The 13175-nt window shown below is 44.8% G+C and overlaps 2 protein-coding genes across 3 annotated transcripts in view; both read left to right on the forward strand.

Moving 5' to 3' along the window:
* Window positions 1-13175, forward strand: part of DLX4 (distal-less homeobox 4) — a 34865-nt gene that overhangs the window by 18058 nt on the left and 3632 nt on the right. The window contains exon 2 of the mRNA XM_082194525.1: window positions 5155-5348. Within this exon, the coding sequence (XP_082050651.1) occupies window positions 5155-5348 (194 nt within the window). The remainder of the gene's footprint in view (window positions 1-5154; window positions 5349-13175) is intronic.
* Window positions 1-13175, forward strand: part of PDK2 (pyruvate dehydrogenase kinase 2) — a 266084-nt gene that overhangs the window by 17469 nt on the left and 235440 nt on the right. The gene's annotated exons all lie outside the window — the stretch shown is intronic.

Below are 13175 nucleotides of genomic sequence, written 5' to 3' on the forward strand. Positions count from 1 at the left end.
TTGCCTAAACTGGGGCTCCTTTTTCCTGGTGATGTGATTGAGACTTAGCCGCCGTGAGGATGTCGCAGGACTATCATGTAGCCAATCAGATCTGGCTAGCGCTATCAGGTAGCCAACCAGATCCGGCCATGTGCTGACATCACAAAGCCAATTCATGGCAACCTTTCCTGCCCTCGCTCCGAGTGAAACCCTTTTAACCACACCGGAATTGCCAGGCAAGGGGGAGGTGCCTACAGGTTGCCAAAGCTTCCCTGGAAAATTGCCTTTTGTGGGGACTCTGCTCGGTTTCAGCCAAGAGCTGAAGGTGCTAGTGTAGTCTGGATCCTGTTCCTACTCTGGGGCTGCAGCCCCCAAAATGCTCCATTCTGGAGGTTCTGATGGCTACCAATGGTTGCTCGCGGTAGCTTCTGCCCAACCACAATTGGGCAGGCAGACTGGGGAGCTTTTTGCTGGCAGGTCTCCCCCCAGTCAGTAGAAGACTCCCATCATCAGAGCCAGGCAGGGATGGGCAGAGAGAGACTTTTACCACATCCAACCCCCCTCCAGCATTTCAGGCAGTGCCGGATTTACGTATAAGCTAAACAAGCTATAGCTTAGGGCCCCACTCTCTTGGGGGGACCCCAAAAAAAATAGAGGGGGAAAAAGCCTGGATGTACATTTCCAAAATATAAGATAAAAAACAAATAAAACAAAACCTGCATACAGCAACAGTGTTTTGTGTTGTGTAGGCTCCTATGATGTAAGTAATGGGCCCTGCCTGCTAGCCTGCTCCCTAAAATATCACTGGTTTGCTCATTTCTATGTATAGGGTGCCTACATAAAATAGGTATTTTATGATAAAATACATACTTTGTTATGTACAAATGGCTTTAGATACCTATTAGGTCCATAAATTACCATATAGCATATATTCAACACAAAAAAGTGACAATTTGTTGTTGACAAAAGACAGCTGGACATATAAAGGGCCCCATTACCTTCAGTAGCTTAGGGCCTCATCAAACCTAATCCGGCCTGATTTCAGGTCAGGGTTAGATTGCTCTGTTAGTTCATTCCTTCAACCCTTTCTACCACGATTTCTCTTCCTATCTGTTGAAGAGGTTTAATCCCATGCTCAGTTCAGAAACACCTTTATGCAAGGAGATTTATTTTGTCATAAAATGTTAATGGAGGTGCCCTTCTGTCGCCTCCTCTTTTCTCCCAGCTGCCCATTAGACTTGTGTTTCGGCAGGGCTTAAATCCTTGCACAGTGTTTAAATGCTCCAAGTCCCTTAAGCAGATTTGGGCACCTTTTTAAGAAGCACATTGAAGGTCCATATATCATCACATTGACACTGGAGAGCGGGTTAATGGTTGAGGGTCTCTCAAGGGGTCTTGGGAGATGTAGTTCTGTGGGAGTGCAGAAAACTCACTCAACGTTGATGTCATATTTTTCCGATAAAAATAGGGATGCCCTAAGGAAAAGTGGGACATTCCGGGATCCAATCAGAAACCAGGATGGCTTCTGTAAATCTGGGACTGTCCCTGGAAAATAGGGACACTTGGAGTAGGGTTGCCTTACACCCGGAATTTCCCAGACGTAGTAGGAATTTGGCCACCGATAACAGTATCTGGGAGGGAATCACTGGAATGTCCAGGGAAATCCGGACGTATGGCAACCAACGTCGGAAAAGTACGTAGCTTTTGGTTCAAAATAGCTCAAAAACGTTTTTTAAAAAAACCTTTTGTTTCCGGATTTTCACTTTTTGAAATTTGCCAACCCTAACTTGGAGGTTCTGTGATAACATGCAAGCCCTGATTATTTCCTCTACAATATTGTTGTTCACTGCAATGGGAAACCAGTAGCACACAGGCGACTGGCCTGCTTTCCCCTGAATCACAAAGATCACTGGGAAGAAGCACTGTGGCACTGTGAAAATCATACAGTTTTCAAGATTCTCCATAGCTGCTAGAAGTGATGACAATGCAGGGCTTTATATGTATAGTGAGGAGGCAGCCACGTTCTGTATGCCTGACTGTCTTTGTAAGTTTGTGTTACCGGAATCTCAGCCCTGTTCAGATATCCTTGCCCATTGCTTGATGCAATACCAAGTGATGACTTGCATGTTTGAAGGAGCCTTCAAAAGACAGATGACAGCTACACTTTCCAAGGGAGGTAGTCAGTAAGGGATGTGCAAGAATGCCCAGTCCCTGACACCCAGTTGATCTACATCCACATGGTCATTTTTGGGGTTTTGGGTCTGTAGCTATTTTCCTACCCCTTTAGCAAGTGCCAGATTTATATATAAGCTAAACAAGCCCCACTCTCTTGGAGGCCCCCAAAAAATTTAGAGGGGAAAAAAAAGCCTGGCTGTACATTTCCAAAATATAAGATAAAAAACAAATCAAATAAAACCTACATACAGCAACAGTGTTTTGTGTTGTGTAGGCTCCTATGATGTAAGTAATGCAAGCCTGCTCCCTAAAATATCACTGGTTTGCTCATTTCTGTATATAGGGTGCCTACATTCTGCATGTGCAAATGGCTTTAGATACCTATTAGGGTCCATAAATTACCATATAGCATATATTCAACCAACCCCCCCAAAAAACCAGTGACAATTTGTTGTTGACAAAGAACAGCTGGACATATAAAGGGCCCCATTACCTTCAGCAGCCTAGGACCTCATCAAACCTAAATCTGGCCCTGCCCTTAGCCCATACCAAACACATACCCTCCAACATTTCTCCGATGAAAATAGGGACATCCCATTCCATAATGATAATCTTGCTCTTTATACTGGCAGCTTCCAACATATATAAAAATATAATAAAACATTAACAAAAAAACCCCTTCCCTGTACAGGATTGCCTTCAGACAGCTTGGGAGTCAGATAACTCCATACCCTCCAACATTTCTCCAATGGAAAATACAGACATCCTACCATACCCTCCAACATTTCTCCAATTAAAATAGGGACATCCTTCAGAAAAGTAGGACATCAGAAACCAGGATGTCTTCTTTAAATCAGAAGCATCCCTGGAAAATAGGGACACTTGGAGGGTTTGTAAACGTTTGCATGGTGTAAATCCTGCCTTAGTGGAGAAGTGGGGGCAAAGTGCTAGGGTGTGGCTAAATCTGGCAGATGGGCAGGGCCGTCTGCCTGTCAATCACATGACATCACAACCGGGGATCTGGATTCATAATGCTCTGCTGGGATCTGGGATCTGGGCTAGTGGTTGAGGCTCAACTCTGAACCAGGACTTATGCTACAGATTTGTGAATTAATATCTCAGCCCCTAGGAGTTAGTACTAGTGGGTTCCTGAGTGTACACAGAGAGCCACATGCAGTCACCACAACCTGCCCACCCACCATAAAAATTGAGATTTTTGTGTCACCTCTCCATTTAGGAATTAGGAACTGAACTGTGACTAATTGGAACAGTGGGCATTTTCAGATTTGTTTTTGCACCTGCGGGTTGACATGTGAACACAGCGCTTTTGGGCATGTGCAGAGTGCTTTCTTTACCTAACTGCAGTGGTATAGCTAGGTAATTTTAGACTCCAGACTCCATGAGGGAGTAGATACTCCATGAGGGAGTAGACTCCATTGAGGGGTAGATACAGAGATTCCAAAGGATCTTAAGAAATTGTTTATGTATGCTACAACCGCAGCTAGAATGGAATTTGCCCAGAGGTGGAAAGAAGACATTATTCCAACCAAGGAAGAGTGGCTGATCAAATTAATGGACTATGCCGAAATGGCAAAATTAACAGGTGTAATAAGAAACCAAGAGGGGGAAAGAATTACTAAAGAGTGGGGGAAATTTGTGGAATATTTGAAAAGTTATGGCATCAGCAGGGTTAACCTAAAACCAGCAGTTTAATAAAAAAATGATTAAGAGAAAGAAAAGAATAACTTAAAAAGGGAGTTATGTGGAAAATGCAGTATAAAAAAAACTAAAACTAAAGAAAAAACCACAAAAGGAGGGGAAGGGAGGCAAATTCATAGCTGTTCTGGATTCTTTGTGAGTTATGTGTCTGGTATTTGTATATTTGTAAACTTTTGAAAAACCAAAAACCCACTAAAAACAAAAACAAACAAACAATACTATTATGGGGGGGGCAGAGACTCTCTTTAGAAGTTAGTGGGTATACCTTTGTTCACTTCAAAACTGGCTCTCTTGGTCATTCTGCTGACTGGGGGGGCCCTGGGTGTCCGCCCCAAAATCCTGCTTGACGGCATCATCAAGGTCTTTGAGGACATCAGGGACTCTGAGGTAGATTAAGATTCCTATACCACCCTCTTGGAAATCGATTCCAGCTCCTGTGCTGATGCATTCACCAGATTTCAAGCACTCCAATCAATCAATCAATCAATCAATCAATCAATAAAAAAAAAATAAAAATGCACAAAACGGCTGATTTGAAAATTCAGTTTGTGTGAATAGCTGTGTTTTCAGCATCAAATGCTAATGAGCAAAACAACAACAACAACAGATGGAGTAGCTACTACAAGGCACCGGTTTCCAAATACGCCCTTCATCATTGTATATACATTTTGCAATCTTATGATTGCACAATCCTCACTGGGAAGGAAAAAAAACTTCCCTGTTGCCATTTCGAGAAAGGGTTGAAGAAGATGATACAAACACAGATTTATTTTTTAAAAAATACATTCTTTATTGAAAAATTTAAAAAGTACAAAATTACAAGTGCACAGAGTAAGATAAGACACGAAAAAGAAGAAACAAGAAATAGTACCCATGCAGAAAACAAAGCAGAAAAAGATGTTGTATACATTAAAAAGTGGGTGGGGGCTTGTTATTGTAGTTAACCAGACCCTAATCTAATATGGTATTTATGAACTGGAAAAATAAAAATGTATCTCTCTTTAATGATTGGATGGAGAATAAGGATAAGCTTGCAACAAATGAACAAGTTGTGCACAAACGTAGACTTGCCATGGACAAATGTAAGGATATTTGGAATTTGTTTTTATAAAGATGTAACCACAGATTTAACAGGATCCCACCACACACCCCATCCTGGTGGTTGCATGCATTTATCCAAATCCTGGATGAATCCTTGTCTGGTTATATGTTAACAGTTGCTGGATTTGGGTCCAGTTACTTACTTCCTTTTCCCTTTCGCCTTTCTGTTTGCTTTCGAAGACCTTGAGAAATCGACCATCATTGAGAACGGCGAAATCCGCATCAACGGCAAAGGCAAGAAGATCCGCAAGCCACGCACGATCTACTCGAGTCTCCAGCTCCAGGCCCTCAACCAGCGCTTCCAGCAAACCCAGTACCTGGCATTACCCGAGCGAGCCGAGCTAGCAGCGCAGCTGGGCTTGACCCAAACCCAGGTGAGATGTTGCAAATGTCCTTTGGTTCATTTATCTGTAACATAACTTCCCCCACCCCCAGGTTTCTAGGAGTTTTAGGTGTGATCTACATGTAGGGTAAGGGACGCAGGTGGCACTGTGGGTTAAACCACAGAACCTAGGACTTGCTGATCAGAGGGTCGGCGGTTCTAATCCCCGCAATGGGGTGAGCTCCCGTTGCTCGGTCCCTGCTCCTGCCAACCTAGCAGTTCAAAAGCACGTCAAAGTGCAAGTAGATAAATAGGTACCGCTCCGGCGGGAAGGTAAACAGCATTTCCATGCGCTGCTCTGGTTTGCCAGAAGCGGCTTAGTCATGCTGGCCACATGACCTGGAAGCTGTGCGCCGGCTCCCTCGGCCAATAAAGCGAGATGAGCGCCGCAACCCCAGAGTCGGTCACGACTGGACCTAATGGTCAGGGGTCCCTTTACCTTACATGTAGGGTGGCCTGGTGAGAAAGAGGACTTTAATACCTGTGTAAAAAAAAAGAAATAAGGTAAAGGTAAAGGACCCCTGGACAGTCAAGTCCAGTCAAAGGCGACTATGGGGTTGTGGCGTTCATCTCGCTTTCAGGCCAAAGGAGCTGGCGTTTGTCTACAGACAGCTTTCCTTCTTTTTCCAAAGTAAAAGAAGAAAATAAAGAGGAAAGGAAGTTCTGGAACCTCTTTTTCTAGAAAAATAGCACTGGATAGAATGAACAGAAAGAAAACAAGAATTAAAGATCATAGAGAGTTAAGATACCCCCGCAACCCCCGCTCTTAACTACTACACCCAGGGCCAGATTTAGGTTTGATGAGGCCCTAAACTACTGAAGGCAATGGGGCCCTTTATATGTCCAGCTGTCCTTTGTCAACAACAAATTGCCACTGTTTTTTGTGTTGAATATATGCTATATGGTGATTTATGGACCTAATAGGTATCTAAAGGCATTGGCACATAACAAAATATGTATTTTATCAAAGTAATTGTTGAACTGAAATACAATTAAGAAGAAATATATTAATATTGAAATGCAATTAAGAAGCCCAAGTTTGAGAAACAAGGTACCACTGTATAGAGAAATGAGCAAACCAGTGATATTTTAGGGAGCAGGCTACCAGGCGGGGCCTATTACTTACATCATAGGAGCCTACACAACACAAAACACTGTTGTTGTATGTAGGTTTTATTTTATTTGTTTTCTATCTTATATTTTGGAAATGTACATCCAGGTTTTTTTCCTCTTAAATTTTTTTGGGGCCCTAAGCTATAGCTTATTTAGCTTATACAGTGGTAGCTCTGGTTACATACCGTATTTTTCGCTCTATAACACGCACCTGACCATAACACGCACATTGTTTTTAGAGGAGGAAAACAAGGGAAAAAACATTCTGAATGAAACATTGGATGTATCATTTTTGTGCTTCATGCTGTGGCCACAGACATGTGATCTGATGGTGAATTTGGGCTGACGCAATGCAAAGATCCTGAGGATCCATGTGGATCCATGCTTTGTAACCACGTTTTTGCACCATTGCAGCCCCAGACAACAGTGGGTGCGTGATTTGGGGGGGCAGGCTGTAGCCATGGACATGCTATGTTCTCTGGTGGTGAATTTGGGGGTGACCCAATGCAAAGATCCATGTGGATCCATGCTTTTTAACCACATTTTTGCACCATTGCAGCCCCAGGCAACAGTGGGTGCATGATTTTTGGGGGGCAGGCTGTAGCCATGGACATGCTATGTGCTCTGATGGTGAATTTGGGGTGACCCAGTGCAAAAATCCTGAGGATCCATGTGGATCCATGCTTTTTAACCACATTTTAAGTGGGGAGGGAAGGAAAAACACAGAAGGGCTAAGAATGCAGGAGTGGGGTATAACGGGAGGGAGGAAAGGAAGGCAAAAGTTTCCCCCACGCACCCACCCAAGCCAGCCAGCTCGCTCTCTCTCTCTCTCTCTCTCTCTCTCTCCCACCTGCATGTTTTCAGCAGCACCGGAGCACAGAGAGGAAAGAACGACATTCTGCTCTCTCTCTCTCTCTCTCTCTCTCTCTCTCTCTCTCCCACCTGCATGTTTTCAGCAGCACCGGAGCACAGAGAGGAAGGAGCGGAGCACAGAGAGGAAGGAGCGACAGTTTGCTTTTCCCCTCTTCTTGCCTGGAGGGGAGGGGCTTTCCCTGCTCTTTGTTCCGTTTCAGCAAACACAGCAACGAAACAGAAGAGGGTGGGCAGTAAGACCCGGAGGCAGAATGCAGGAAAGCACCCGCTTCCTCTTTTCAAGGCTTCCCTTCTCCGTGAAGCACGGTTTGATTTTTGCCCGATTTTTTGGCTCCAGGGACCACACATTCGCTCCATAACACGCACAGACATTTCCCCTTCCTTTTTAGGAGAAAAAATCTGCGTGTTATAGAGCGAAAAATACGGTACTTAATTCGTTCCGGAGGTCCGTTCATAACCTGAAACTGTTCTTAACCTGAAGCACTACTTTAGCTAATGGGGCCTCCTGCTGCTGCTGTGCTGCTGGAGCACAATTTCTGTTCTCATCCTGAAGCAAAGTTCTTAACCTGAAGTACTATTTCTGGGTTAGCAGAGTCTGTAACCTGAAGCTTATGTAACCCGAGGTACCACTGTACGTAAATCCAGCACTGACTACATCACACTAGTTGTGATAGTCCAGTCTGTCTTTAGTAGCTATGTAGTAACAGTAGTAGAAAATGCAATAATTTTTCTGATAAGTGAAATTGGAATGAAATGTTACCATCGTTTCCCATCCCCTCCATTTCTGAGCTTATGGCTGCGCGTGTCATTCCTTTCGTAGCCACAACTGCGCAGCCTACGGTCGAGAAAGAGTTGGCAGCAGGCTTGAGAGGTTTGCGGAAGTACAAGAAACGCATTTAGGGAAGGGTGCATTGCGTAGTGTGGGACCCAATAGCAGCCGAGCGCGCACTGAGCACGCTCAGTGGCTGTGGAATGCTGACAAACAGTTTCAGGGAGGTGGTGGAAAGCGAGGGAGCGAGGGAAGGGAAGGGAGAGGCTGGAATCCTGGGCAGCAACACTTTGCGCCAGTGGTGACATTTTATTGTGCAGGTGTGAGTGACTGTGGCAGGTGCCGAGCAGAGTGAGGTGTTCTCTGCCCGGAAGGTGTTGCGCTCTTCCTCAGGCAAGAAACTAATGGAGAAAGCTCAGGAACATACAGGAGGATTGTGGGAATGGGGTTGAGTGGAAATGAAGTACGAGGTTTTCCCCTGTGGCTAGAAATGCTTCACCTGTTGAATTTCTGCCCGCGCCCCCAATGTTTAAGAAGCACGGGATCCCTGCCAGGATGACAACAACCATGCATATTCAACTGGTAAAGCTTATGAACTCCCCTTTTGGTGCGCCAAATCCAAAGGCACGGTCCAGTGATGTCTGTTTCCACGTGACTCTCGCTGGAGTCTCGACCCCTGTGTTTTGCCCACGGTTTGGGGGATTTTAGGGGAATTGGCACCGTCGAAAGTTTGTTCCACTCACCCAGAAGCCCTTCCTCACAGGTGGTTGAGCAGCTTAAGGAGATTGCTCGAGACAGACAGATGTCAGGGGTGAGCCCAGAGCCAGAGGCATAAAAAAGATTTATTTTTATTTAGGCAGAGAAGGAGAGAGTCAAGTAAGAACCTGCCAAATCTGCACGCTGAGAACTTTGTGGGGTGGGTGAGGGCAGGGAATTGTGTTGTAGGGCTGTGAAGCGTTATAAAATGGGGTTCTTCCTCTGTACGATGTCAGAATTAGCAGGTAAACCAAACGTGAATAGGGAAAAAAGGCAGCAGTTTGTTTTGGTCTCTTTCCGAGCAGCTATGGGCTGGAGCACATGGAATATTCCAAACTGAATAGCTCCCCCAATTGGCTGCTTGGCAGATAAAGGTGCTATATGTGTATTTCACAGAATCATAAGAGCTAGAAGGGACCATAAGGATCATTTAGTCCAACCCCAAAAAATCAGGAATCTTTCCACCCAACATGGGGTTCAAACCCATGATTCTGAGGTTAAGAGGACTCGTATTATGTCATAAAATTGACACACCACTGGCTTGTAGAAACCTCAAAGCAGTTTACGAAAAGATAAAGCAATGAAATCAAGAAAAAAAAAATTACAACAGCACTTTAAAACGTACAGAAGTTAACATGCTAAAACAGATTAAAATTAGAATAGATTAGCCCATGGAATTTTTGGCGTTCGGGCAGGTGAGGAGTTGGTATTCTGCAACAAATTCTGGTTCCACAGTGGAATGAAAGAGTAACAGCAAAAGTCAGGACTTTTGCCTCAGTGTGAGGCACTTGTGGAAACAAGGATCTTGGATAGTTCTGCTCCTCTCGGTCTGCAAAAAGTTCCTCTATACTTTGGACACCACAAGCACCCTCAGCTTGCACATTTAGACACTGTGTAGCGTGAAGTTCAGCCAAAATAAGTAACCTAGGATATTGTCTGTATCGACTTGTATCTGAGTAGGCTTCAAAAACTCATTTTGTTCTGTTCAGTGTTTTATTTTTGTGTTGCATGTGCTGGTCGTAAAGTGTGGCTCCCATTATTATTATTATTATTATTATTATTATTATTATTATTATTATTATTTTATTTACCTGTTTTACCCACTTTTTAAAAAACGTTTTAAATGAACGGTTGAGTTTTGTTTTACATTCTTGTGAGCTTCTTTGGAAAGGGTTCCTCCCCCTCTCAAAAATGTTGGGTTATAAACTTATTCTACAAATAAATTGTCTTCCCAGGTGCACCAAATATGAGCCTATACTCTTCTCTGAAACTTCGTCAGAACCAAAGAGGTTTAGTTTTAGGCCTTGAACAAGTCTGTGGGGTTGAGCAGCTGTGATGCATTTATGCTACAGTTTTCATACACACCATGTATTTAAAGTATGTGACTTTCTGTAAACTACGGTTTCCAATATTTTTCACAGCAATGGGGCAAATTTAGCCCCTCCCTCCAAGAGAGAGAGAGAGAGAGAGAGAGAGAGAGAGAGAGAGAACTTAGTATGAATATAATGTTGTTTCAAAAAATTGAGCCTTGTCGCCTAAATCCACTTGCTCAGGGGAAGTCCATGGTGGACAATATATATATATATATATATTTAAAAAGAGAGCTCAAGGTGGTTTCAGGGAGTCTTCGCTTCTTGTGGGGCGCACATTTATTTTCTCCCAACCTCCCTTCTGGACAAACAGGTTTGGCAGGTTTTGGAGACAAAGCAACAACCTGCAGGACCTGTTTTTCCGGGGATGAAAGTGGGATGAGTTCTTCACACCATGAGCAAGGATCCCTCTTCTAAGCCACCCTTTCTCAGGAGAAAATAATCTGTCCCAGGCTCTCTCTATGTGTATGTTCAATAATAAAGGCTGATGGTGCAGCTGGAGCAGACAAAACTTCCTTATGCCAGCATTGTCTACCCTTGTTGGCAGAAGCTCTCCAGAGTCTCAAGCGAAAAAGGGTTTTTCACATCTCCTGCTATCTCTTTGATCTGGAGATCCCTGAGATCTAGGTTGCATCCATACTATATCTTATACCACATTGGCTTCTCCCCAAGAATCCTAAAGGTAAAGGGACCCCTGACCATTAGGTCCAGTCGTGGCCGACTCTGGGGTTGCGGCGCTCATCTTACTTTACTGGCCAAGGCAGCCGGCATACAGCTTCCGGGTCATGTGGCCAGCATGACTAAGCCACTTCTGGTGAACCAGAGCAGAAACGCCGTTTACCTTTACCTTTATCCACTTGCACTTTGACGTGCTTGCAAACTGCCAGGTTGGCAGGAGCTGGGACTGAGCAACGGGAGCTCACCCCATTGCGGGGATTCGAACCGCCGACCTTCTGATCGGCAAGTCCTAGGCTCTGTGGTTTAACCCACAGCGCCACCCGCGTCCCCAAGGAACCTTGGGAGGCCATAATTTGCAAAGGTTGCAGAGAGTAGTTAAGAGACTTGTCACATACAGCGGCCTAGCTAGCCACTTGGGTGCCTGGGGTCTCAGGAGAGACGCGTGGCTCAGGCACGCTGCAGGCCCCGTGGTGTGATGCCCAGTGCCCCCCTCCTCACCTAGCTACAGCTCTGGATTAGGCAGGTTCATGGAGGAGGGGGCTGTCGAAGGCTACTAGCCATAAAGACTGTGCTCTGCCTGCAAAGTTGGAGGCATAATGCTTCTGGTTTCTGGAAATTGCTCGAGGGGAGAGTGTTCCTGCATTGGCTAGGAAGGGGTGTGTGGTGGGAGTGGGAGTTATTTTTTCAAAAACACACATTTTTTGCCATTTTGTCACCCCCCCTCAGTGATGACACCCGGGGCGGCCTGCACCCCTGCACCCCCCTTCCTATGCCACTGGTCACAGAGCTACAGTTCCCAGAAACCTTAGCAAACTATGGTTCCCAGGATTCTTTGGGGGAAGCCATGACTGCTGAAGTGGTATAAGAGTGCTTTAAATGTAAGATGTGAGCGTGACCTGGATTTCAGACCTCCTGTGTGCAACATACATTCTCAGCCATTGAGCTATGACCCATTAGCTTCAACCTGGCCTTTAGCCCTGGCACCTATTTTAAATGCTCACCAAATGGAAGGTGTGCAGTAAGTCTATTTTCTACCACCTCGTGGCCCCAGCTGGGGCAAAAGGGTGGTGTACATTGCTGGCGGGGTATTAGCAGTGCATTTTAAATTGTTATAAGCTGCCCTGGGACCTTGGCATTGAGGGCAGGCAATAAATTAAAAATACATATTATTAATAATAGTGGAATCACAGTCCCAATCCTTCTGGCTACTTTTCACTTATGAAGAACTGGTTACTAGGATGATTAGTCTCCAGTGAATCTTCTTTTGCATGCAAAAATTCCCCCCCCCAAAGTTACAGGTGCTTGACAGTAGATTCTCTCCCCCCCATTGTTTCTCTCCTGTATTTTAAACTATTACCCAGTAATATATGACACTCCATCTGCTCCCCCTGCTACACTACACTCCTAAGTTTTCAACATGATGAGACGGGGATAATGTAGCACATAAGAAGGGAAGACTCTGGAGGGATAAATCACATATTTTTCTACTGCTTCTCCCTCCAGTAGTTTTCCACCTCCTCGAAATGCCCTGAAGACCAATGTTTACACTTTGCCCTCTCTGATCTTTCCACAAATGCCATTGTGCAACCAGCTTTTTTTTGGGGGGGGGGTGGAGAAGAAGGAAGAAAAGGTGGGGAAGGAGAACTTCTTGAAAAAGTTAGCTGGGGTCAGGCAGCAACAGAGCATATTAAAAAGGCAAGTAGGGGCAAGTAGCTGCTGGAGGTTGCCAAAATATGCAGCATGCTTCACAAGCCCTGATCTTTAATCCTTGCAATAGCCCTAGGAGATAGGGCACGATTATTCCCATTTTACAGACTAGGAAATTAAGGCAGATGGAAAGAGGATTCTGGCATTGGAAGGCACCAAGAGGCAAGGCAACCCCAGCCCCTTGCCTTGAGGCAGGATTATCCATTCACCGGCTCATTGCAGGTTGACTTAAAGCGTTTGGAAATTTCTGGCCTCAGAGGCCATGCCACATGATCCAATAGGTACCAGGCTGCAATGAATTCTAGGGTATCCTTCTCTAGATGCAGTTCCTTTATTGGCACAATCCCCACCACACATTACTGTACTGCTGCTTTGAGTGTCCATGCATACCCTCCAACTCTCCAATGAAAATAGGTATGTTCTATTCCATCATAATAATAATCTTGTTATTTATACCCTGCCCATCTGGCTGGATTGCCCCAGCCACTCTGGGCAGCTTCCAACATATAGGTAAAGGTAAAGGGACCCCTGACCCCCTGTTTTTCTCCCAAGA

Source organism: Podarcis vaucheri (assembly GCF_965113315.1).
Source record: "Podarcis vaucheri genome assembly, chromosome: 13".
Classification (NCBI taxonomy): Eukaryota; Metazoa; Chordata; class Lepidosauria; order Squamata; family Lacertidae; genus Podarcis; species Podarcis vaucheri.